Here is a 24,633-nt window from a genome sequence, read left to right on the forward strand (position 1 = left end):
CTCTGAAAGAATCATTTTGAATGCTGAGTGTTGTGTAATCTGCACATATTATAGAATGATGCAATGTTAGAAAAAACACTATATACCTGAAAATAAAAATATGAGAATATTTTCTTTGCTGCTTATCTTCTAGTAATTATTTATAGTACACAACCAATTCATTATATCATATTTTTTTTTTCGCTTCAGTGTCTCTTTAACCACTTCGGGACCACAGTCTTTTCGCCCCTTAAGGACCAGAGCCTTTTTCTCCATTCAGACCACTGCAGCTTTCACGGTTTATTGCTCGGTCATAAAACCTACCACCTAAATGAATTTTACCTCCTTTTCTTGTCACTAATACAGCTTTCTTTTGATGCTATTTGATTGCTGCTGCGAGTTTTACTTTTTATTATATTCATCAAAAAAGACATGAATTTTGTCAAAAAAATGACTTTTTTAACTTTCTGTGCTGACATTTTTCAAATAAAGTAAAATTTCCTATACATTTGAGCGCGAAAGTTATTCTGCTACATGTCTTTGATAAAAAAAAAAACATTCAGTGTATATTTATTGGATTGGGTAAAAGTTATAGCGTTTACAAACTATGGTGCCAAAAGTGAATTTTCCCATTTTCAAGCATCTCTGACTTTTCTGCGCACCTGTCATGTTTCATGAGGGGCTAAAATTCCAGGATAGTACAAATACCCCCCAAATGACCCCATTTTGGAAAGAAGACATCCCAAAGTATTCAGTGAGAGGCATGGTGAGTTCATAGAAGATTTTATTTTTTGTCACAAGTTAGCGGAAAATGACAGTTTGTGACAAAAAAAAAAAAAAGTTTCCATTTCTTCTAACTTGCGACAAAAAAAAAATGAAATCTGCCACGGACTCACTATGCTCCTCTCTGAATACCTTGAAGTGTCTACTTTCCAGAATGGGGTCATTTGTGGGGTGTGTTTACTGTCCTGGCATTTGGGGGGTGCCTAATTGTAAGCACCCCTGTAAAGCCTAAAGATGCTCATTGGACTTTGGGCCCCTTAGCGCAGTTAGGCCGCAAAAAAGTGCCACACATGTGGTATTGCCGTACTCAGGAAAAGTAGTATAATGTGTTTTGGGGTGTATTTTTACACATACACATGCTGGGTGGGAGAAATATCTCCGTAAATGACAATTTTTTTATTTTTTTTACACACAATTGTCTATTTATAGAGATATTTCTCCCACTCAGCATGGGTATGTGGAAAAATACACCCCAAAACACATTATACTACTTCTCCTGAGTACGGCGATACCACATGTGTGGCACTTTTTTGCACCCTAACTGCGCTAAGGGGCCCAAAGTCCAATGAGTACCTTTAGGATTTCACAGGTCATTTTGAGAAATTTCGTTTCAAGACTACTCCTCACGGTTTAGGGCCCCTAAAATGCCAGGACAGTATAGGAACCCCACAAATTACCCCATTTTAGAAAGAAGACACCCCAAGGTATTCCGTTAGATGTATGGTGAGTTCATAGAAGATTTTTTTTTTTTGTCACAAGTTAGCGGAAATTGATTGTAATTGTTTTTTTTCACAAAGTGTCATTTTCCGCTAACTTGTGACAAAAAATAAAATCTTCTATGAACTCGCCATTCTCCTAACGGAATACCTTGGGGTGTCTTCTTTCTAAAATGGAGTCATTTGTGGGGTTCCTATACTGCCCTGGCATTTTAGGGGCCCTAAACCGTGAGGAGTAGTCTTGAAACCAAATGTGGCAAAATGACCTGTGAAATCCTAAAGGTACTCATTGGACTTTGGGCCCCTTAGCGCACTTAGGGTGCAAAAAAGTGCCACACATGTGGTACCGCCGTACTCAGGAGAAGTAGTATAATGTGTTTTGGGGTGTATTTTTACACATACCCATGCTGGGTGGGAGAAATATCTCTGTAAATGACAATTATTTGATTTTTTTTACACACAATTGTCCATTTACAGAGAGATTTCTCCCACCCAGCATGGGTATGTATAAAAATACACCCCAAAACACATTATACTACTTCTTCTGAGTACGGCGATACCACATGTGTGACACTTTTTTGCAACCTAGGTGCGCTAAGGGGCCTAACGTCCTATTCACAGGTCATTTTGAGGCATTTGGATTCTAGACTACTCCTCACGGTTTAGGGCCCCTAAAATGCCAGGGCAGTATAGGAACCCCACAAGTGACCCCATTTTAGAAAGAAGACACCCCAAGGTATTCTGTTAGGAGTATGGTGAGTTCATAGAAGATTTTTTTTTTGTCACAAGTTAGCGGAAAATGACACTTTGTGAAAAAAAAAACAATACATATCAATTTCCGCTAACTTGTGACAAAAAATAAAATCTTCTATGAACTCATCATACACCTAAAAGAATACCTTGGGGTGTCTTCTTTCTAAAATGGGGTCACTTGTGGGGTTCCTATACTGCCCTGGCATTTTAGGGGCCCTAAACCGTGAGGAGTAGTCTTGAACCCAAATGTCTCAAAATGACCTGTGAAATCCTAAAGGTACTCATTGGACTTTGGGCCCCTTAGCACAGTTAGGCTGCAAAAAAGTGTCACACATGTGGTATCGCCGTACTCAGAAGAAGTAGTATAATGTGTTTTGTGGTGTATTTTTACATATAACCATGCTGGGTGGGAGAAATATCTCTGTAAATGACACATTTTTGATTTTTTTTACACACAATTGTCCATTTACAGAGAGATTTCTCCCACCCAGCATGGGTATGTGTAAAAATACACCACAAAACACATTATACTACTTCTCCTGAGTATGGCGATACCACATGTGTGACACTTTTTTGCAGCCTAGGTGCGCTAAGGGGCCCAACGTCCTATTCACAGGTCATTTTGAGGCATTTGTTTTCTAGACTACTCCTCACGGTTTAGGGCCCCTAAAATGCCAGGGCAGTATAGGAACCCCACAAGTGACCCCATTTTAGAAAGAAGACACCCCAAGGTATTCCGTTAGGGGTATGGTGAGTTCATAGAAGATTTTATTTTTTCTCACAAGTTAGTGAAAAATGACACTTTGTGAAAAAAACAATAACAATCCAATTTCCGCTAACTTTTGACAAAAAATAAAATATTCTATGAACTCATCATACACCTAACAGAATACCTTGGGGTGTCTTCTTTCTAAAATGGGGTCACTTGTGGGGTTCCTATACTGCCCTGGCATTTTACGGGCCCAAAACTGTGAGTAGTCTGGAAACCAAATTTCTCAAAATGACTGTTCAGGGGTATAAGCATCTGCAAATTTTGATGACAGGTGGTCTATGAGGGGGCAAATTTTGTGGAATCGGTCATAAGCAGGGTGGCCTCTTAGATGACAGGATGTATTGGGCCTGATCTGATGGATAGGAGTGCTAGGGGGGTGACAGGAGGTGATTGATGGGTGTCTCAGGGGGCGGTTAGAGGGGAAAATAGATGCAATCAATGCACTGGGGAGGTGATCGGAAGGGGGTCTGAGGGGGATCTGAGGGTTTGGCCGAGTGATCAGGAGCCCACACGGGGCAAATTAGGGCCTGATCTGATGGGTAGGTGTGCTAGGGGGTGACAGGAGGTGATTGATGGGTGTCTCAAGGTGTGATTAGAGGGGGGAAATAGATGCAAGCAATGCACTGGCGAGGTGATCAGGGCTGGGGTCTGAGGGCGTTCTGAGGTGTGGGCGGGTGATTGGGTGCCCGCAAGGGGCAGATTAGGGTCTAATCTGATGGGTAACAGTGACAGGTGGTGATAGGGGGTGATTGATGGGTAATTAGTGGGTGTTTAGAGGAGAGAATAGATGTAAACAATGGATTTGGGAGGTGATCTGATGTCGGATCTGCGGGCGATCTATTGGTGTGGGTGGGTGATCAGATTGCCCGCAAGGGGCAGGTTAGGGGCTGATTGATGGGTGGCAGTGACAGGGGGTGATTGATGGGTGGCAGTGACAGGGGGTGATTGATGGGTGATTGACAGGTAATCAGTGGGTTATTACAGGGGAGAACAGATGTAAATATTGCACGGGCGAATTGATAAGGGGGGGGTCTGAGGGCAATCTGAGCGTGTGGGCAGGTGATTGGGTGCCCGCAAGGGGCAGATTAGGGTCTAATCTGATGGGTAACAGTGACAGGTGGTGATAGGGGGTGATTGATGGGTAATTAGTGGGTGTTTAGAGGAGAGAATAGATGTAAACAATGGATTTGGGAGGTGATCTGATGTCGGATCTGCGGGCGATCTATTGGTGTGGGTGGGTGATCAGATTGCCCGCAAGGGGCAGGTTAGGGGCTGATTGATGGGTGGCAGTGACAGGGGGTGATTGATGGGTGGCAGTGACAGGGGGTGATTGATGGGTGATTGACAGGTAATCAGTGGGTTATTACAGGGGAGAACAGATGTAAATATTGCACGGGCGAATTGATAAGGGGGGGGTCTGAGGGCAATCTGAGCGTGTGGGCAGGTGATTGGGTGCCCGCAAGGGGCAGATTAGGGTCTAATCTGATGGGTAACAGTGACAGGTGGTGATAGGGGGTGATTGATGGGTAATTAGTGGGTGTTTAGAGGAGAGAATAGATGTAAACAATGGATTTGGGAGGTGATCTGATGTCGGATCTGCGGGCGATCTATTGGTGTGGGGGGGTGATCAGATTGCCCGCAAGGGGCAGATCAGGGGCTGATTGATGGGTGGCAGTGACAGGGGGTGATTGACGGGTGATTGACAGGTGATTGACAGGTGATTGACAGGTGATTGACAGGTGATCAGGGGGGATAGATGCATACAGTACACGGGGGGGGGGGGGGTCTGGGGGGGGTCTGGGGAGAATCTGAGGGGTGGGGGGGTGATCAGGAGGGAGTAGGGGGCAGATTAGGGACTTAAAAAAAAAATAGCGTTGACAGATAGTGACAGGGAGTGATTGATGGGTGATTAGGAGGGTGACTGGGTGCAAACAGTGGTCTGGGGGGTGGGCAGGGGGGGGTCTGAGGGGTGCTGTGGGCGATCAGGGGGCAGGGGGGGGGGGAAATCAGTGTGTTTGGTGCAGACTAGGGTGGCTGCAGCCTGCCCTGGTGGTCCCTCGGACACTGGGACCACCAGGGCAGGAGGCAGCCAGTATAATAGGCTTTGTATACATTACAAAGCCTATTATACACTGTTGCAGCGGCGATCCGGATGCCAGTAACCCGCCGGCGCTTCCGAACGGCCGGCGGGTTACGGCGAACGGGGGGCGGAGCCAGTCCCCGGCGGCTGATCGCGTCACGAATGACGCGATCGCCGCATAGCCACTCCCGCAGCCGCCCCCGCCGATGGGCGTATTGCGGTCGTTTGGGCCCAGACTTTGCCGCCGCCCATCGGCTGGGGGCGGTCGTTATGTGGTTAAGCATGATCATCGTACTGGTAAAAGGTTTATGGCTGACTTAGAGCACACATGGGTTTGTGATAATAAAAACAAACAGAGGAAGGGTTCTGCCAGACACATATATCAGATTAAGAAAACAGCTGCTAAAATGCCATTACAAGGCAGAAAACCCATATGTGAAGCTGCTGGTTCCTCCAGAGTCCCATGAACATCCAAGTGCACGATTCTCTAGAAGATTTCAGTGCATAAACCTTCTATTCAACCACTACTAACCTAAGCTCACAAGCAGAAACAGCTGCAGTGGGCCCAGAACTACAAGAAGACTAATTTTCAAACAGTCTTCTCTACTGATAAGTGCCGTGCAACTATTCATGGTCCAAATGGATGGAGTGGTGGATGGTTGGTTGGTTAACAGCCACCACATCCCAACAAGGCTTCAATGTCAGCAAGGAGGTGGCAGAGAAATGTTTTGGGATGGAATCATGGGAAGAGAGCTGTTCGGCCCCTTAAGGGTCCCTGAAAGTGTGAAAATTACCTCTGAAAGTATGTGGAGTTTCTGACTGACCACTTTCTTTCATGGTACAAAAAGAAGAACCAGATTTTTGTGATAAAATCATCTTCATGCATGACAATTCACCAACTCATTTTGCAAGGATTACCTTTCGGTCATTGGCTGCTATTGGCTTAAAAGGAGAGAAATTCATGGTGTGGCCTCATCCTCCCCTGACCTCAATCCTATTGGGAACCTTTGCAGCAGCCTCAAGCAAAAGATCTATAAGGGCGAGTGGCAGTTTACACCCACACAGCAACTGTGGGAGGCTATTCTGATATCCTGCAAAGAAATTCAAGCAGAAACTCTCCAAAAACTCACAAGTTCCATGAACGCATTGTAAAGCTACTATCAAATAGTCCTACGTTCATATGTAACTTGACCTGTTAAGATGTTTTTTAATTGAAATAGCTTTTGATTTCAATAAAATATGTTCTCCTAATGCTGCAAGTTCTTAAAATTACCATTTTTAGTTCTTTACAACCCATATTTTGTTTAGAAACACAATGGTGTGTAATAAATTGGATCAGTGCATTTTACATTTTTTAAAAACAAACCATTATCATTAAGAGGTTTATTCAATAACATTCAAATTATACTCTAATGGTTGATTACTCAAAAATGATGCTGAGTGCTACATGCATTAACTATTTAGGAAAATCAGAGAAAATAATAATTTGCATAATAATTTTGAACGTGATGTAGTAAAACTGTATCATTGTCTCAACAGGAAATTAACTCCAGGAGACTAATAGCTAAATAATTTTAACATGATTTTTGCAAAAACTGAAAAAGTTCCATGCTCAAAACACTTCTCCTTTCTAATGTGTATAACTTCCTTGCCAATTACACTGCAGCTTCAGCAACAAGGACCTTAAAGGAATACTGTAGGGGGGTCGGGAGAAAATGAGCTGAACTTACCCGGGGCTTCTAATGGTCCCCCGCAGACTTCCTGTGTTGGCGCAGCCACTCCCCAATGCTCCGGCCCCGCCTCCAGTTCACTTCTGGAATTTCTGACTTTAAAGTCAGAAAACCACTGCGCCTGCGTTGCCGTGTCCTCGCTCCCGCTGATGTCACCAGGAGTGTACTGCACAGACACAGACCATACTGGGCCTGCGCTGTGCGCTCTTGATGACATCAGCGGGATCGAGGGCACGGCAACGCAGGTGCAGTGGTTTTCTGACTTTAAAGTCAGAAATTCCAGAAGTGAACCGGAGGCGGGGCCAGAGCATCGGTGAGCGGCTGCGCGGGCACAGAATGTCTGCGGGTGACCATTAGAAGCCCCGGGTAAGTTCAGCTCATTTTCCCCCGACCCCCCTACAGTATCCCTTTAAAGCGGAATATAACCCTGCATTTCAACTTTGCTCTAAAACATTATTTACAGCATATTAAATGCAACCAGCATTTTTTTTTTTACTAGACCAGCATTCGAAGGGTTACACACAGAGTTTTAAAGTTCCGTGGAGAGATATGCAGACCCATCCAAAGTTCAGACAGATACATTTAACTAAACAGAATGTAACAAGTGGTGAATGTTACACACTCTTTGGCTGTCCTCCAGCTCCTGCACAGTCAGAGAGAGTGAGTCACATGCCACACTTAGATACATTTTGTTTACATAAATGTATCTATCTGAACTTCGGATGCGTCTGCATTTCTCTCCAGGAACTTTAAAGCTCTGTGTGTAACCCTTCCAATGCTGGTCTAGTAAAAAAAAAATGCTGGTTGCATATAATATACTGTAAATAATGTTTTAGAGCAAAGTTGAAATGCAGGGTTATATTCCGCTTTAAGCAAAACCATGGCTGGTGCTACAGATCACTAGAATGCTTTGGAAGCAGTTGCATTAAATAACTGGGCTTATGCAGTCTCACGGGGGAATATTTTTTGTGGAGAGCTCCTCAAATTGTACTATTTAACAAGGCTTATAACTCCTAAGATAATCATATTACTGTATAAGTATGTCTGAATGTGTATTGAAAATATAGTTTTTGTGGGTGTTTCAATAGAGCTCAGGCCAGCTGTACAGAAATGATATAAACAATGACCCTTGCTTGCTTGAAATTTCAGGAATAGGAATAAACATCAAACACTCAAACACATCACAGGGGTATCTTAAGTGAGTAATGGAATCTAGAGGGACAAACTGCTACTAGTAGAGTTCCATTACTCTATAGACATACAGAATTGAAGTCTTACCAATTATTTCCTGAGCCCGACACATCAGTTATAAGCTGCTTGCTATCAAACAGGTCTCTAAGAGGTCCTTGTAATATTTCATTAACCACACCTTCTTCCATATCAATCAAAACTGCCTGAAGAAAAGAATACAAACACATTTATTTTTACATTTGTAGGTATTCATGAACGTATTTTAATTTTTACTGAAGGTGCAAGGATGAGGAGACATTTTAAGGAATGTGAAGAATGTAATGAATATTCTCTCATTTCATGTATCTTTGAGATCTAAGAATGTAGCCATTCTAGATTTCTTATTTTATTTTACTTTTGGATAGTGTGGAAAGGGGTTAGATCTCACTTTGTACTTTTGTTGCTGTCTGAATCCTTACTTGGGAGCACTTCACAATACATTGAAAATGAAATGGAATTATAATTTTATACCATACATTTGCAAAATGATTTGAGTGGTAAATCAATCTAGGTTACAGCACTTTTCAAAAAAATAGTAAAAATTATGCTTTGAAACCAGAAATGTATTTAGCAAAAATTAATATAGATTTAGCAAAAAATGTATATAGATAGTAAGGTACTGTCAATTGGTACTTAAAGAGACACTGAAGCGAAAAAAAATTATATAATAAATTGGTTGTGTAGTAGAGCTAAGAAATAAAGCATTAGGAGCAGAGACATAAGTCTAATATTGTCTCCAGTACAGGAAGAGTTAAGAAACTCCAGTTATCTATGCAAATAGCCATTGAGCTCTGCGACTTTTAAAGTCGCAGAGAGCTCTGACTTCTGATTAGGTTACCTCAGCTGTATTGTGTATTTATTTTGCAGAAAACAGTTCAGGACAGGTCAAAAGTTCACTGCCTGTTCTGCAAAAACTTTTAGAAAGCTGAATAGTGTGTAAATTGCTAGTATTAGAGAATGATGCAATGTTATAAAAAAAAGCTGTATAACTGAAAATAAAAATATGAGAATATTTTTTTGCTACCAGTGTTCTAGTAATTACCCCTACTACACAACCAATTCATGATATCATAATTTTTTTTCGCTTCAGTGTCTCTTTAAGTACTCAAAACATATGACTAAAAGAGATAACAATCTAAGGCCCCTTTCACATTTACCACATCAATCTGCGTTGCAGTCCGCTTCCCTGCTGCTCAGCCGTCACAATGGCCATTAATCTTGATGAGGCTATTCACATTACCTGCAGTGTAGAGCACAGAAGTAGCTAAATCAACACTAAGCTGCCGCAAACTCAGCAGGGTTTTGCCGCATGATTCATTCCTATCACACGGATAATGCAGCAATACGCATAATGCAGCAATGCAAGTCTATGATGAGTAGGTAATTGTGCACAAGTGACTGCCACCCGGGGCACGCATGCACAGGGCGATGGTAAACCAGTGTTGTACTTTCTGTCCAGCAGGGAGTAAGTCACTGAGCGCGGGGCAGTTAGGCTAGGGGGCGCTACGCATATTACCCTGTTGGAATACTCTGACACAGGGTAATATGAAAGGGGACATGGTGCAGTGTGATCATCCTGCCCAGGACAATCGCACTGCACCAAGTGTAAAAGTAGGCTAAAGCTGGCCATACGCTTATAGATTTTTTTCCAAATGTTCCAAACAGATTGATTCCTTTTACAAAGGAACTGATTCAAAAGGAATCTTTTCCTACAACACACAGCACATATATATTTTTTATAGATTCCAGCAGGGATTCTATAGAAAATCGATCAAATTGCATCATTGTATTGTTTGATTCAATGCAACACCACGGCCTATCAGTCATCTGCCGCTCCTGCCCTCGATTGACCTAGATTTTCCATCCTGTCCAACCTATACCTTTGATTAATTTTTGGTCAAAATCGATGTAATGGAACATTTAAAAGAATCAATTACCATCTTAGTCAATCAAGGTGATCAAATCTGCAGGGAATCGATTGGGAAAAAACAAAGTGTGAATGGACACCTTAAGAATCCATATACATTGTTTGAGAATAGCTGGAGCATACTACAATTTACTTTAAATGTGACATACTAGTTTAAATTTCTACTGTTACTTAAAACAAACCTGGACTGTCGGAGAATTCTTAGAATACCTAAATTTGAACTGTTTAAAACAATGATTAGGACCAGTTCTATAATTTCATTGCTGCCTCAGGCAAAGAATGAAAAGACAGCAGCAAACCATCAGGTAGGAGATGGTCACTGGTTGAAACAGGCTCTCCACAGAGAAGCATGTCGCTTGAGCTAGCCCCTCCCCCTCCTCATAGTCAGGTCATACCACCTATATCTACTTAAAATAAACCAGAGCTGACCGTAATTAAAAGTTTTATACATACCTGGGGCTTACTCCAGCCCCATGAGCACAGATCGCTCCCACGCCGACGTCCTCAGTCTTCTCTGTCTTCTGTACCAGGTCCCGTTACTTCCTCCAGACTGGGGAAGTTATGGAACCCGGTACCGAAGACTGAGAAGACTGAGGACGGCGGTGTGGGAGCGATCCGTGTGCATGGGGCTGGAGGAAGTCCCAGGTAAGTATAAAACTTTTAATTACTTTCAGCTCTGGTACACTTTAACACAAAATAAAATAGCGTACAATAAATGGTTTAACATACTGTACCATATCCACTCAGTTTAGTTTTAAACAGCAGCAAGAGAAAATGTATAATACAACTCAATAACAATAATAATGTTGGCAATCACAGAAATACCAGGCTGCAATTTGTATCATTTGTCTTACACGTGCTTTGAGAGAGCAAATCTTCCTTCTCTGAACATCTGCACCACCAGCGTCAGCTCTGGAAAACAAAAGAAGCATTTTGCTATACATATTCATATAAGCAGCCTCTCATTCACAGCAAAATTAACTAGCATTTTTGGGGTATTTTTACAATCTAAATACCTCTGACTTTTTGTACACTTCATAGAAATCTTAAAAGGAACCAGAGAGGAACGAGGGGTGAAAAAAGGCAAAGATTTTATACATACCTGGGGCTTCTTCCAGCCCCATAAGACTGAATCGCTCCCACGCCGCCGTCCTCAGCTTCCTGGATCCGCCGGTACCGGGCCCGTCACTTCCGGCGGACGCGGCCAATTGTCCGCATCACAGGGGCTCCCTCCATACATGTACGCATGCGGCTGCGCAGTAAGCAGCCACATGCGTATCTGTATGGGGAGAGCACCCTGTGATGCGGAGAATTGGCCGCGTCCGCGGCAATGACGGGACCCGGTGGCGGAGGATCCAGGCAGCGGAGGACGGCGGCGTGGGAGCAATCCGTGCGTATGGGGCTGGAGGAAGCCCCAGGTATGTATAGTTCATCCTCTCTGGTTCCCTTTAAAGCAGAGTCAAAATTCATGCGGTTAAAATCAACAAAAAAAGTAGAGCTGCCTTCTACATAGCCTTACTATTGTGTACAACTTCAGTTGTAACACACTAAAAATCTCTCTCATACACATTTACTAATATAGAGGTAGAGGTTCTCTTTGTTTCTCACAGTCTTCATGGGCATGGAATGTACAGCTGGGGATCTTATGACAAACCTTAAAGGGGAACTGAAGTGAGAAGAATATGGAGGCTGCCGTATTTATTCCCTTTTAAGTAATACCAGTTGCCTGGCTATCCTGCTGCAGATGAGGTGTTTCTGACATTTATTGTCAGATCTGACAAGATTAGCTGCATGCTTGTTTCTGGTGTGATTCAGACACTACAGCAGCTAAATAGATCAGCAGGGCTGCCAGGCAATGTGTATTATTTTAAATGAAATAAATATGGCAGCCTCCATATTCTTCTCACTTCAGTTCCCCTTTAAATAACAAGGATATTGTCCATACAAATTTCTATGAAATAATTAACTACTAACAAGCTTGCCTACTTAGCTATTCATAAATATTCATGTATTGATTTATACATTTTTGTGTACTAAATCGGTGGTCGAGGTAGGCGGAAAAATTATAATCTGTAATTCATTCCAAAGTGTATATCTGTGTGGTCCAAGTTAACCCTTACAGATATTGCTATAATTGTATCTCCTGTATGGTAAATATAGTGAAACTATTCTTCAGAGAGACCGATTGGTGATATTTCCCTACAAGTAGATGTGCAACTAATCTATAAACCTGCTGAAGGAGATGTGCAACTAATCCTGGTATGAATTAAAGCAAACCTGAACAGAAAATAAACTTCTGAGATAATGAATTGTATTTGTTTTACTAAGGGTGAACAGAGTCTCATATTTTTTGTCTATTTTTGATGATTGAATTCTAAGCAGCAGCCATGCCAGTCTGATGTAAAATCTGCTTCATTCAGTTGCAAAACAAGGGTAGGAACCTTTGAACTTTTAAGCACTAAAATGCTATAAGTAGTCCTTTCACAGCCAGGTTAAAGGATTTTGTCTTACATTTACTTTTCAGGAAATTTGCAGAATAACAAGCCCATTTGCAAAGATAACAACTAGTTTTTTTTTAACACTTGCTGTGCATTAAAACAGAAAGGGACAATTTCTTAATAGGGCTATTACTACATGTAGCTATGTTTATCTCACCATATTAATTCAGGTACACTTTAGGAGCATGGCGTTTATTAAAAAAATGTGAACTATTTTTCCAGGGGCAGCACGTTTATTGAAAAATGTAAAACTATGTCCAGCACACCTAATGTTAATCATCAACACTATACCACCAGCAAACTGGTTTCTACCAGTATAGTCATTGGAGAAGGTAGAATGATATTATAGTAGTAACATAAAGGCAGCAGTACTGGATAGTAGGGCAATGCTTGAGGGTGAAGGGGGTGACTGCAATAAGTGAACTGGCGTGCCAATGGTCATCTAGCTAAACCACTGTTAGGTACCCAGGGTAGATGGGGAGGAGGAACTATATTCTATATTCTCAGCAGAGGAAGCACTGCAAACCCAGATTTATCTCACAGGAGTGAGGCATAATGTGGCAACATTCAGACACTTTTCCAGAAATGAAATAGCAGCACTAAGACCATATTTGGTCAATATGCTGGGTACTGGAAAACAGCTGCAAAGCACTGTTACACAGCAAAATAAAGTCTTTAAAATTCACCTGGTATCAACATTTCTAAAAAAGCTGCTAAGGGCTTCATCGTAAATTCCTTTCTGAAAGACAAAGGGAAAAATTGATTTGCATTAGTATGTGAATGTAAAATGGCAGCAGACATCTTTTTCTTGCAAAATTACCAGGGTTTTGTTTTTTTAACTCTAAATATGGTGTAGAATGGTTAGATCCTCTGTCAGAGTTTTAAGGCATTTTTTGTCTCTCTGCTATAGAAATGAATGAATAATCAATTCAGGCAACCCCTTACCAGCTAAACAAAGAGTTTTTGTTTGTTTTTTTATTATTGATAGGCACAGACTAACCAGCAAGCTCATGGTGACCCAGAACTCATTGGGGTGTGTAAGGGACTACAATGGTCCTAAAAGCCCCTTTTAGCTTTTAGCTTTTAGGACCATTGTAGTCCCTTACACACCCCAATGAGTTCTGGGTCACCATGAGCTTGCTGGTTAGTCTGTGCCTCTTGGATTTACAAGCCCTACTCCATAGAGCCAAATTAATCCATGCCATGCACTGATGAGGATCAAACAATCCGAAACAGTCTGTATGCATGTTGGATTATTTTGGCTCTGTACATATTAACAAGCTGACACATCATTGCATTCCAGCGGTTCTGGAGGTGTGTTTAGCTTCTAAGGGTACAATGGTTAATTTGCATATATTCAGCAGTGGTGCCTGGGAGACATCTCGAGCTCACTCCAACCTGAATTATCGCAAATTCTTTCTGTTTTAGGGAAGCAAACTTTTGTTTTTATTATTGATGCAAGCTTTTTGGGGTGGTCACCTATCCCTGAGAGCAGAACACCAGGTGTATTCACAGCGGAAACAGAGGTAACTATTACTCCCTTCTAACCCTAATCAACAGGCGGCTTTGCATATGGGAGCTAGCAGTGTTGCCACCAGTGACAGCCACTAATACAGTGAAGATAAGGCCTCATCACTATTACCAAGGGGAAAAAACAATGTAAAAAAGTGATGAAATAAAGTTTACAGTCCATCAAAGTAATAAGCTGCCTAGGTCACTGGATCATGCTGGACAGGTGTGACTAGAATAGAATATCTGGAGCTATTTTAGCACCTGGTGGGCAAAGAGTGCACACACACTAGTGTTGCCTACAAGCACAAGTCTGTTTAAAGGGACACCGAGCAGTGCAGAAACTATGGAAAGATGCATATCATTTTAAAGTGCTCTTTCTCCTCTTTCCAATGATATATAAACCGCCGCCCTATGCCTTTTAGTTTTCGCTATTTTCGCGATTGAAATTGCCGCAGCCGCGATTTCAATCGCGAAAATAGAGAAAACTAAAAGGCGTAGGGCCGCGGTTTAGGGGACGCCAGAAAGACAAACTTACTTGCGGTAAGGTCTTTTCCAGGAGTCGGAAGGACAGCAACCCTGAGACTTGTCTCCCTCCATTTCCAACTGGACAGGATACTAGTTAAAAGAATTAACATAATTGATTAGGCAGGCAGGCACACTACATAAGGCAGCATTCCCTTACCCTCATCAGTAATAAAAAAGACCACACAGAATGATGCTTCAAATAATTTTTATTAACAATACATCAGGGTGGGTAGTAAGGGTGCTGTCCTTCCGACTCCTGGAAAAGACCTTACCGCAAGTAAGTTTGTCTTTCCAGGACGTCTCAGGACAGCAACCCTGAGATGATAAACAAGACATAATTAGGGAGGGATTACAGCCTGCAAAACTCTTCTACCAAAACATAAGTCAGAGTTAGAGGTTAAATCAAGTCTATAATGCTTAACAAAGGTATTGTGGCTTGACCAGGTTGCCGCTTCACAGATTTATTAATAGTAGCCCCTGCTCTCTCTGCCCAGGAAGTAGAAACCGCTCTGGTTGAATGACCTTTCGCTAGTCCTGATAACTGCTTGCCCTGGTGCAAGTAAGATAAAGCAATAGCTTGTCTGATCCATCTTGCAATCGGTTTCTTTAGAAGGCGGCTTTCCGGCAAAGAGAACCAACAAAGCATTGGACTTCCTCCAATTCTTGGATCTCTGAAGATATTCATTCAATTAGACACCTTCTTAACACCTAGACAGTGCAACCTTTCTTCCTTTTGATTTGATGAATTACTGCAAAAAGATGGTAAAAAGATCTCTTGAGATCTATGGAATTTAGATACAATCTTAGGTTAGATAAACGTTTGTACATTTGATCAATAGGAAGAAGTCTTCTTGTTCCTTGGTAATGCCCATAGCCCTATGCATAGCTTCAAATAACTCATTCATAAATTCTGTGGAAAAGCAAATTTCTGAGACTTAACGCCTTTACCCTCAGATGCGTCTACTTCGCCCTGTGGTAACTCTTCCAATAATAGATATCCACTCTCCCTTTAGACGTCAAATTTATCTGAATCAACCTCGACTCTCTACCTCTTGAGGAGGTCTGTTAGGAGGATTTAGAAGGACCAGCAATAGGTGCATCAGAAGTAGAGGGGGTAAATGTCGGTGTAACATCTGAATTAGAAAGTATGAAAGCAGATTCTTCAATTTCTTTAATAGCAAAGGACATCTCTGATCTCAACCATCCCATCAAATCTCTAAGCTATGTAGGGGATTCATCTTTCACTACCTTTTCGGTGCATAATTGACACAGGTGTTCTGCAGAATCAGGCATACGGTCAATGCACATTTCCTAGATTTAGACACCGCTTCAGAAGACGCTGCATGCTTATCAGGTTTGACAGCTTAGTCTTATCCAACTTGCCATTCTTGGAATCCGTTTTAACAGCTTCCTAACAGTTTCTACTTTAAAGAGAAACCATGACCAAGAATTGAACTTCATCCCAATCAGTAGCTGATACCCACTTTTACATAAGAAATCTTTTCCTTTTCACAAATGGATCCTCATCAGGGGGCTCTGTATGTCTAATATTGTGGTGAAGCCCCTCCCACAGGAGACTGTGAAGACTATTTTCCTGGCAGTTTCCTGTCTGTGAACCTCGTTGCATTGTGGGAAATAGCGGTTTACAGCTGTTTCCAACTGCCAGAACAAGCAGCATGTACTTCCAGCTACATCACCTGCCAACCGTAAAAACGTCACCATCTGATAAATGTCAGAATGTAAATAAAAGAGAGGGCAGCTTTTAAAATGGGCAAACACTGACTAAATTTATACATAATTATTGTAAAAATGAAGAATTTTCACTGGGAGTTACTCTTTAAGTGGAAGACAACACCCACCGCTGTGATAGCTCTAGGCTAGGATCACAGTGGATAAGCTTATAATGCAAGCATAGTAATGCAACATTATGAGTGTGAACTGCACTGGAGACCAGACATGGCCTTTTTACAAATCTGCATGCCGCTTTTTAGAATAATGCAATCAGGTACAACCCAGCACTGTGCACAGACCCATAGATTTATATGGGCAGTGAATTTCCATGCTGAATAAATCTGCCACACGACTGAGCACTGCCCTTTGTGCAGATTCAACAATTACTTATAATACTGGAAAAATCTACTGTCCACATTGCTTAAGATTCCAGAATCTTGAAACCCTCTGCTTTACATTCACCTTTGCCAGAATATAGAGAGGGGATAAAACATACAGGGGAAATTACACTCTAAATACTAAGAGTGTATCAACCTGAAAAATTGTCAATCTCTACAGCCAGTAGAGGTTTAAGTGCAGGCTTGACAAATCAAACAAAATTCAAAACAAATGCAATGCAGATCTGAAACCAATGCAGATCTGAAACCAATGCAATGCAGATCTGAAACAAATGCAATACAGATCAGAACAAATGCAATGCAGATCAGAACAATGCAATGCAGATCTGAAACAAATGCAATGCAGATCTGAAACAAATGCAATGCAGATCTGAAACAAATGCAATGCAGATCTGAAACAAATGCAATGCAGATCTGAAACAAATGCAATGCAGATCTGAACCAAATGCAATGCAGATCTGAACCAAATGCAATGCAGATCTGAACCAAATGCAATGCAGATCTGAACCAAATGCAATGCAGATCTGAACCAAATGCAATACAGAACTGAACCAAATGCAATACAGAACTGAACCAAATGCAATACAGAACTGAACCAAATGCAATACAGATCTGAACCAAAGTAATGCAGATCTGAAACAAGTGCAATGCAGATCTGAAACAAATGCAATGCAGATCTGAAACAAATGCAATACAGATCTGAAACAAATGCAATACAGATCTGAAACAAATGCAATACAGATCTGAAACAAAGTAATGCAGATCTGAAACAAATGCTATGCAGATCTGAAACAAATGCTATGCAGATCTGAAACAAATGCAATACAGATCAGAACAAATGCAATACAGATCTGAACCAAAGTAATGCAGATCTGAAACAAATGCAATACAGAACTGAACAAATGCAATGCAGATCAGAACAAATGCAATGCAGATCTGAAACAAAAGTAATGCAGATCTGAAACAAATGCTATGCAGATCTGAAACAAATGCTATGCAGATCTGAAACAAAAGTAATACAGATCTGAACCAAAAGTAATGCAGCTCTGAAACAAAAGCAATACAGATCAGAACAAATGCAATGCAGATCTGAAACAAAAGCAATACAGATCAGAACAAATGCAACGCAGATCTGAAACAAAAGTAATGCAGATCAGAACAATGCAATGCAGATCTGAAAGAAATGCAATACAGATCTGAACCAAAGTAATGCAGATCTGAAACAAAGTAATGCAGATCTGAACCAATTGCAATGCAGATCTGAACCAAATGCAATGCAGATCTGAACCAAATGCAATGCAGATCTGAACCAAATGCAATGCAGATCTGAACCAAATGCAATGCAGATCTGAACCAAATGCAATGCAGATCTGAACCAAATGCAATGCAGATCTGAACCAAATGCAATGCAGATCTGAACCAAATGCAATGCAGATCTGAACCAAATGCAATGCAGATCTGAACCAAATGCAATGCAGATCTGAACCAAATGCAATGCAGATCTGAACAAGTTTGAAACAAGGAACTCCTTGAAACTACCCCGAGATTCACTTCCTGAAAATTTCCATAGATTGTCAATCACCATTGCTGCAGTTCAGGCTTGACAAATCATCTTATTATAACCCTGGGGAAGCCTATTGCTGCAATGGCAACAATTCACCTTCGCCTCCTGCTTTGCACCCACTGCTAGATTGCATGGACACAGAGGACAAGAGAAAGTATAAACTTATACCAGGGAAACATCACTCTCAAATCAACCATGTGAGTGCACATCCCTGCATTGATTGTCAGTCTCTACAGCTAGCATAGGTTTACTGCAGGCCTGACCAAATCAAATGGGAAGCAAATGACTCCTTGCAACTATCATTACCCTGAAAGTTTCCATTAGCTTACTAGATTATAGAGGAAACAGAGAGGGTAAAACACACAGGGGAAAATCACACTCTAATGTGAACTATATGAGTGAATATCCCTGCTGCTGGAACAAGCTTGGAAGCTCTTGTCTGTGATCCCATCTTTCCAGCATAGGGGAGAACGTCAAGAACAGTACCATTTCTTATGCTGTCTAGTTCTCCTGTAATGGACTCCCCCACCAGCAGTCTCCCGACCATGGCTTGTGGCCCAGGGATTTCATGCATGAGCAGTGCTGCCAAGAGGACATCCATCTGGCAAAATAAACTCAGCAGCTATTCCTCTTGGGTGTTTCCAGGATGGAAACCCAAGTTAAAATTGAGGAACCAGGGGAGGGTGCTTGATAACCCTCAAATAATAGCCGGTATAAAGACATAACCAAAGACACATACCAGAGAGGGAGTGGAGCTTGACTCCTCAGAACTATGGGAGCAAGAGCCTGCGGACGCTTCCATGGTCAGCATACACAAGACTGACCAGGATGCACAACCCTTGAATAGGTCACCTGAAGGTTTCCGCTCAAACATAATGAAAAGGTTTGCTTTACCTTAGAAATCCACCGCCTTACCGAGCAGACTAGCTCAATCAGCGGCTAAATGCGGCGAGATGTCCGCTTGGATGCACGCCGAGCCATGGAAAGCATTCTACTTCCTCCTTGGTCACGTAATGTGGAAGTCACATGTCCTCCTGTGCGCGTCCTTCAGCGGAAGCCGCTCCTGCGTGTAACACAGATTGGGGAAGAAGCCGATGCAGACATCAAGCACCCGCGCTGGCTCGCCTGACCAGCGCTGACATAGGGGACACTTGTATGCCGCGGCTCCTGAAATCTATCATGGTTGGCCAGCTCTCCCCACACAACCAGCATCCTGATGGACAGGAAAACAACTGATGAGGGTAAGGGAATGCTGCCTTATGTAGTGTGCCTGCCTGCCTAATCAATTATGTTAATTCTTTTAACTAGTATCCTGTCCAGTTGGAAATGGAGGGAGACAAGTCTCAGGGTTGCTGTCCTGAGACGTCCTGGAAAACTAAAAGGCGTAGGGCCGCGGTTTAGGGGACGCCAGAAAGAGAGCTTTAAAATGATTTCCATCTTTCCATAGGTACATTGTATTACACGGGGCGACTTTTTCTGCTGAATGGATCTGCTGACTTTGAGAAAAAGTCGCCCTGTGCAATACAATGTAACTATGGAAAGTTGGATATAATTTTAAAGCTCTCTTTCTCCTCTTTCTGGCGACCCCTAAACCGCGGCCCTACGCCTTTTAGTTTTCTCTATTTTCGCGATCGAAATCGCGGCCGCTGCAATTTCAATCTCGAAAATAGCAAAAACTAAAAGGCGTAGGGCGGCGGTTTATATATCATTGGAAAGAGGAGAAAGAGAGCTTTAAAATGATATGCATCTTTCCATAGTTTCTGCACTGCTCGGTGTCCCTTTAAGCATTCACTATGCAATCTTGGAGGACCTAAATAGTATTCAGTCAGGTTGATTGAAAAACATGGTCATTAGTAATACTAGTTATGCACTGTGGTGATATACTGGGGTCCTTATGATGTAAGGAATACAGGAACATATTTCTTTCATTTTTCTGACTGTATCATATGGGATTGTCTGTTAGCCAGTCTGACTTTGAAGGCTGGCAACTAGCTTCCTGGAATTCCGTATAAAATGTAAATTACCTCTATCATTGTCTGCTTCTAATTAGGAAACCCTTAATTAGACAGTTGCTGTGAAGCCTATACAGGTGGTCAGACCATGTTGTCTGAATACTGTCTCAGAGGTGTATTGTGTTTTTGGAGCAATTGTCACCTGGACTGGCTGCAGTATGCTTTGAAGCAGATCACACCAGCCTGAGCCAGGACTTTACATATGACATCCGGCTGCAATGTGAAAGCCTTAATCAATTGTCACCTTTAACCTGGGGAAATTGGATGTTAAGGAAGTCTTTTGTTGTGTGTGTGCTATAATACACTTTTCACATGTGGATGTTAGATCTCTGGGAATCAAATTATGTCTGAGGATGTAATTAAAACTAGTTCCCCCCGTCCAAACAGGCTTGCAGCCTCAAGGCAGATATTCCAGCATAAAAAGCAGGGGGCAGATACCTAAAGTCAGTCTACTCCTGACGGTAGCTGAAGCCGGACTCCCGGTCTAAGCTAAGTTGGCTCCTGATCCAATCAGAACGGTGTCCGTCCACAGAACCCAAGTCCAAGATTTGTCTATCTTGATCCCTGTTATTTTGGTAAGCAAATGCCTTGAGTGTATCTTGTAACTTTTACTTTGTAACCTTTTTACTTTGTTTTTTGTACATCTTTTGTATATATTACTTTCTGCATTGTTCTTTTTTCCTGGAATATTAAATTGTTATTTAATAAGCTTGACTTCTGCTGTACTAAACTAACACTCACAGCCTAGAAGAGACTGCAGTGTAACTGTGTATAAGTCCATGCCTAATTGTATGCTTGAGTAACACTACCATATGAAATTGTAATTGCATTGTGTGTATGGGGCACTTCTGCGCTCGACAGTGGCTCGGGAGTGGCTAACAGTATCGTTCGGAACGACGGTTAGTGGTTTTGCTGCACGACAGTGTAACTTGCATTACAAGTCAGTGCCTGATTGTGCTGTGTTACTGTACAACTGTACTGTGTGTGTGGGTGCGTGGCGTTCCCGTATTCGGCCTAAAGCGCAAAGCTGACCCGAATACGAAAACGCGGATTGCGCGCTGAGGACTCGACAGCAGAGTGGAAGTGTCTAGCGGCAGCTAGTGGTGGCAGGGAGAAGTGTTCTGAGGGGTCCCAGCCTTGTTTTAGCTTGACTAAGGCTGCTTCCCCTCAATCTGGTCAAACCCGCAGTCGGGAACCGTATACGCAGGCGTGCCGCGGGCTGGTTCCTGACATGCACCACTTACTATGGCCGTCAATTGGTCACCGATTGGTCTGACTGAAAACTGATTGAGAACTACTGATTGATAATACTGTAATAAACTGTCCACACAATACCAATTAGATTTCAAGGTTGTGGCTGTCGAACCTCACACTGTTTTCTTGATGAAGAGTTTCAAACATATGAAAGAGTTTCAAACATATGATCAGCCTTTTGACCAAAAAGCTTCTCAAAATCAATTAAAATTAAATAGATCTGGCATACAGAGGGCTGCAGATGCCCAGCCAACTCATGTAATCTGACTGAATTGACCAGAAAATCCATACTTGTATTGCCAGTGTGAGATTGAATAACAATTGTGCATTTAAATTGCTACATATGTGACCAGCATTTTGGTTCAGCACAAAGGAGTACTCAGTGAAACACTTTGCTTGTATTGACCTGAGCCCCGGCTGCAAATCTGTGTGCACTATTACCCCAGCATCCATTCTCCCAAATGTCTTCTCTAAACATTTCTGGAGAACTCTGCAGGGGAGATAGAGAGAAGCTGAAGTTACCTTGTTGACAGATGCATGTTCTCTCAGTGCGAGGTCCCAGAACCGACAGCCAATCTGATTTCCACATTGTCCAACTACAGAAAAATCAAGCAAAACCAAGGTTTTCATACAAAATGTCAGCCATAGGAGATAACATGGTATGTACTGCCTACATATGACTAACAACACTTGAAACTATTTTCAAATAGACTCGTCAACTCTAAAAATTACACTTTTCAAGATTTTAAAATGGAACTGAATGAAAGAAGAAAACTCACTGAGCTAAAAGCCACCCTCTGCCTGAGTAACATAAAAGACATTCTATCCATTTTTTATCAGAAGCTACTGACTCCAAGTCGCTACCTGCCACACTAGAGGAGGGCAATATGTCACAGGCTAGTGATTCCTTTAAAGGACCACTCCTGCAAAAAAAAAAAGAAAAAAAGAAAAAAAGAAAGCAGTTAAAATCTCACAGAACAGACAGGTTTTGGAATACTCCATCTCCTCCACGCAGATTCTGGATGCAGAAAATTGACTCCAATAAATGCCTATGGGAAATCTGCATCAGAAAAATTGTGTTTGGTGGAAACAGGCCCATATGCATTCATTGGAGTCAGTTTTTCCGGCATCCAGAATCCGCGTGCAGTGGAAACAGCAGGGCCTAAGGGCTACATAGCCGCATCGCACAGCAGGTGACCTGAAACACATGCACAGCAATGGAAGAGTTTCCACTGCGTGCATGTTGTGCGGAGCGGTGCGATCCGAGAGTGCTGCAGATTCTCGCACGGTCGCATCCCATCACCTCCAATACACGTCCGCATCGTTTTTTTGGTCGATTTTCCAATTCAATTCTTATCTATTTCCATTCACTTCTATGAGAAATCGATCCGAAAAACGATCGAAAATAAGATTGGACATGTCAGAAATTATCTATCGAACCATCTATCTAAAACAAAATTGTATGGTGTGTACCTAGCATTAACCACTTGAGGACCACAGTGGTAAACCCCCCTAAAGACCAGGCTGTGTTTTGCATAATTGGCCACTGCAGCTTTAAGGCCAAGCTGCATGACCGCACAACACAGCAAATGAGTGATTCCCCCCCCCCCCCCTTTTCTCCCCACCAACAGAGCTCTCTGTTGGTGGGGTCTGATCGCCCCCCCAGTGTTTATTTTTTTATTATTATTATTATTTTTTACTATTTTTTTTTTAATATATTTAAAACCCTCCCTCCCCCCAGCCAGCCAATCATAGCGATCAGCTCTCATAGTCTTCACCCTATGAGAGCCGATCGCTCTCTTGTCCCCCAGGGGGACAGCCGTGTCACACGGCTGTCCCCAGTACAGCGCTGCTGCCGATTGCAGCGCTGTACATGTAAATAGAAAGCGATCACGCCAACAGTCTCCCGAGCGGCAATAGCCGCTCGGAGACTGAAGAGGGGGCGGAGCTCCCCCCGAGCAAGAGATGCGCGCTCAGCCTGTGCAAAATGCAGCCCCAGGACTTGACGCCAATTGGCGTTAGGCGGTCCTGGGGCTGCCGCCGCAACCACGCCCGGTGGCGTGGAGCGGTCTTTAAGTAGTTAAAGGTGGCCACACACCATACAATTAAAAGATCCAATTTTGCAAATTCGATAAATACTATCAGTTGTCCCAATGAATCGAAAGCTTTTTTTTTTTTTTGATTGAAGTCCCCATTTAAAAATAAATAAATAAAATGTATGTAACTATTCAGTTAATTTTTTTTATTTTTCTAACCACCCAACTTTTCAGAGTTTACGATCTTTTATCCTGAAACTGCGTCAGTCTCAAAACTATGTGTGTTTGGTACCTCAAAGATTCTGATCGAAACTTCCGATAAATTGGAAAATTGGATCAGATTGCTCGAAACGAATCAAAATAAAAAATAAAAAAAATGTTATGCTGTGTGGCCACCTTTAGAATTCTCCATGAAGAGATGGACTAGTCCAAAATCTGTCAGTTGTGTCAGATTTTAACTGCTTACTTTCTTTGTTGGAGTGGTCCTTTAGCTTCTACAGAGACAAACAATTCTGGTGTCTCACGGATGTTCACAGTGGTGTTTGTTACATGGTGGATTAGGACTGGGATGAAGTTCCTGTAAGACGAATTCTTGAAGTCTCATTCAGACCAAGCGGCATAAAGTAGTAAAACAATCACTATTTACTATTCGTTTGCTGGATTGGGTTACTGTCAAACATTAAACAGGCACCTATTACAGATTCCACTCATTAACGTAATAGGAGATGTGGGCAGTCACAGACAGCACTAAAAGCAAGAAGTTTTGATTCAGGATGATACCATTTATTGGCTAACTTAACGGAGGATACCATTTATTGGCTAGTTAGCCAATAAATGTTATCATCCTGATTCAAAACTTCTTGCTTTTACTGATGGCTAACATGGTATAATACTCTACTGCTACTAGCCAGCACTAAAAAATCTATTCTTCCCCAAAGTAGCATGTGTTTTTACTTTTGTCTGTGTCCCTATACAGCGGTGCTAATCCTTTTTTTTGCCACAGTAACATAGGAAGAGAGATGAATTTTTGATAACAGGAACAAGGTCCATACATGTAGTTAACTAGGCATAACTGTTCCCAAAGAAATATAACCATACAACTCCCCCATCAAAGGATCCAGGCCCTGATTTAC

At 42.1% G+C, this 24,633-nt stretch overlaps 1 protein-coding gene across 2 annotated transcripts in view; it reads right to left on the minus strand.

Moving 5' to 3' along the window:
* Window positions 1–24,633, minus strand: part of TUBE1 (tubulin epsilon 1) — a 74,729-nt gene that overhangs the window by 44,113 nt on the left and 5,983 nt on the right. Inside the window, exons 2-5 of one of the 2 annotated variants that reach the window (XM_068231318.1) lie at window positions 21,987–22,060; window positions 13,155–13,207; window positions 10,825–10,882; window positions 8,092–8,207 (exon numbers count right to left, since the gene is read on the minus strand). In XM_068231318.1, coding sequence (XP_068087419.1) covers window positions 8,092–8,207; window positions 10,825–10,882; window positions 13,155–13,207; window positions 21,987–22,060 — 301 coding nt within the window. Of the gene's footprint in view, window positions 1–8,091; window positions 8,208–9,200; window positions 9,284–10,824; window positions 10,883–13,154; window positions 13,208–21,986; window positions 22,061–24,633 lie in introns of those variants that run through there. The other variant, XM_068231319.1, reaches the window with a different exon arrangement.

This window comes from Hyperolius riggenbachi, chromosome 4 (genome assembly GCF_040937935.1).
Source record: "Hyperolius riggenbachi isolate aHypRig1 chromosome 4, aHypRig1.pri, whole genome shotgun sequence".
In the NCBI taxonomy this organism is placed as follows: domain Eukaryota; kingdom Metazoa; phylum Chordata; class Amphibia; order Anura; family Hyperoliidae; genus Hyperolius; species Hyperolius riggenbachi.